At 56.9% G+C, this 2,868-nt stretch overlaps 1 protein-coding gene across 1 annotated transcript in view; it reads right to left on the bottom strand.

The window, feature by feature from the left end:
* VDBG_01020 (fatty acid synthase subunit alpha reductase) overlaps positions 1–2,813 on the bottom strand; it is a gene marked incomplete at both ends in the record, with an annotated part of 4,521 nt that extends 1,708 nt beyond the window's left edge. The window contains 2 exons of the mRNA XM_003009291.1: positions 39–544; positions 594–2,813. Coding sequence (XP_003009337.1) covers positions 39–544; positions 594–2,813 — 2,726 coding nt within the window. The remainder of the gene's footprint in view (positions 1–38; positions 545–593) is intronic.
* Between the last annotated feature and the right edge of the window lie 55 nt (positions 2,814–2,868).

Below are 2,868 nucleotides of genomic sequence, written 5' to 3'. Positions count from 1 at the left end.
CACTGAAGCCGTTACGGGTGGTGGTGGTGGGGCGGGACATCTCCTTGGGCGTACGGCCGTGAGCCAACTCATCAACAGCATTGCTGGTGGCCTTCATGTTGGCGAACTCGTAAGAGCCCTCCTCACCGAAGTCATCGAAACCACCGACAAAGACAATCTTGGCCTTGCCTTCCATGATGGTTTCATAACCAATGTCGACCGACTCGACGGAGGTGGCGCAAGCACCAACAGGCGTCTTGATGGGACCCGACGAGGAGAGGAGCAACATGTTGACCCAAGCGGCCATGGTGTTGATGAATGATTCCTGGAGAATATCGTTCTGGACTGGCTTGTCGAGGAAGCGATCGCGGTGCATACCACGGAGCGCGCCAGCACCTCCCATACCGGAGCCAATGCAGTTGCCCACCTCGGAGACGTGGACGTACTTGTAAAATTCGTAGGGATCGGTGATACCAGACGAAAGAAGCGCCTCGGCGACGGAGACGAGGACAAAGAGGGTGACGGGGTCGACCTGGTCGATGATGTCCTCCGGGACACCGTACTTCTTGCGTCCCAGCCTGTGGGGATCTGGCCAGCATGAGGCGGTCAAATACGAAGGGTCTTCGGAATCTAAGGCCAGCGCCCTTCTTCATGCGCACAATGTATTCGCCAGACTCGGGAATCTCAAAGATCTCCACCTTGTCTCCGTGCTCGCGCTTGAACTCCTCAGCAGTCTCCTTGGATGCCTCGAAGGGCTCGAGGTCCTCCTCAATAACGACCTCGTGGAGAAGCTGCTTCTGGTTGGGGTCGTAGCCATCGAAGAGTTCAGGCTCGATGAGACGGATACCCGAGTGCTCGAGAATGTGCTTCTCGAACTTGGGCTTGATGTCCTTGTCCTCAATGGGGTCACCGGTCTTGGCATCAACCCATCCAGAGTATGGCTTGCCCTTAATGGGGCCGTTGTGGTTCTTGATGAGACCCATGATCCAAGCCATCTCAACACAGCCCTCGATAGAGAACTCGCCATAAGCCTCCATCTCCCAACGGGTGCGGGAGTTGCCCCAAGGACCAACCTCGGCGAAACCGGTGACGACGACGACCTTCTCAAGATCGACCATACCCTTGAGCTTGTCGTTGAGAGGAGCAATCTCAGCATCCCAGTCGGGGAGGGGGGGGAAGTCGAACTTCATGTTGGCCCGGGGCTCGATGAGCTTCTTCTTGTACAGGAGTTCAGAATCGGGTCCGTTGACGACCTTGTTCTCAATGGCGTTCTCCTTGGCGACGATGCGACGGGTCTCGCTCGTCTCCATTATGTCCTTGCGAAGTCTGGTCATGGTTTCATTCAGGTTGGGGATGAACTGAAGACCACCGTTCAGGTCGGCAAATACAGGCTCGGACTGGCAGAGATCGACGATGGCAGGGGCCAGAAGACCCAAGAGGTTGAACGCCATCTCCTGCTGAGAGAAGGTGCGGACGCCAAAGGCCTCAACACCCTCAGCAACAACGTTGTTGCCGCCCATGAGGCCAGTGCCACGAGTCCAACCAATGACGGCGCCGCAAATGGTGAGGTAGTGACCCCAGTCCTCGGAGTGCCACCTGTTAAACAGGGTCTCGAGTGCCAGCTTCGACTCGGAGTACAGACCATCGTTACCGAAGGTACCGTGGTTGGGAGACATGGGAAGAACGACCTGGGCAGGGCGGGTCTCGAAACCACGCTCAGCTTTCTGGATCTTGACACAACCCAGGAGACGCAGGAGGTTGGTCAACATGATACGGTGGGCCAGCTCAGACTTGGAGTCAATGTTGTCAATCTGGCGGCCGTTCTCGGGAATAGCAGCGAAGGGGATAATGAAATCGAGATCCCAGCCGAGACCAGTCTTCGTGTCGTAGATGTACTGAACAAGCTCCTCGACATCCTGCTTGCTGCCCTGGTTGAAAGGAACGACAACAAGCTGGGAGCCCTTGGAACCGTAGCGAGCGTACATGGACTGATAGTACTCGGTGACCTCGCGCGAGAAGCGGCTGGTGGTTACGACGACCTTAGCACCACCGCTGATGAGGCCCTGAAGAACGTCGGCTCCGATGGAGCCAGCGCCAGCGCCGGTCATCAGGACGTACTTGCCAGCGTAGGTGACGCCGTCTCTGGCAGCTTCCTCGAGGCACGTCAGGTACGATGCCGTGAGCTTCTTGCTGTAGTCCCAGCCGTGGAGAGTCTTGCGCTTCAGGTGCAGGAAGGGAATGGTCTCAACCTTGCCCTTGCCGGGACCGTTGGTTCTGACCTTCTTAACACCGTTGGGCTTGCCGTTCTCCTTGGGGATAATCTGACTCTCGCTCATGCTGAGAGAGCGCAGAACATCACCGTAGAGGCTCTTGATCTCGAGCTGTGAGGTCTTGGACATCTTGTGCTGCTCACGGATGAGCTTGTAGATGCGCTTGAGGTCGTTTTGGACCTTGGTCCTGTTGCCGTACTCGGAGATTTTGCCGCCCTCAGCCATCTGCTGGACGTAGTGCTCCAGCTTGCGGCAGCTCGGACGCTGGACCTCTTCATACTTCAGATTGCCTTTGGCGTCGACGGTCGTGCGAGGCCCGGTCGGTACAGCCACGTCCTTGTACACGGGCGAGGCGTTGAGGACGTCCTTGCAATTCTCAATGAGCTGCAGACCCAGCTGCTTGGATAGCTTGTAGGTCTCACCACGGTCGGTGGGGCAATTATCCATGTGGTACTGCATGAAGTCGATCAATGTAGGGTTGGCGCGGTTCATGATGCGAATGCACTGGCTGACGATTTCACGGTCAACAGCCTGGAGACGACCGAAAATGACGTCGTAGTACATGTTGAGGGCGTCCTGACGAGCCCAGTTCCAAGACGAGTCGTACGTACGCGCCTTC

This window comes from Verticillium alfalfae, genomic scaffold, assembly GCF_000150825.1.
Source record: "Verticillium alfalfae VaMs.102 supercont1.1 genomic scaffold, whole genome shotgun sequence".
Taxonomy (NCBI): domain Eukaryota; kingdom Fungi; phylum Ascomycota; class Sordariomycetes; order Glomerellales; family Plectosphaerellaceae; genus Verticillium; species Verticillium alfalfae.
Note: the sequence above shows the minus strand (reverse complement) of the source record. Positions and strands in the feature narration are given on the sequence as shown.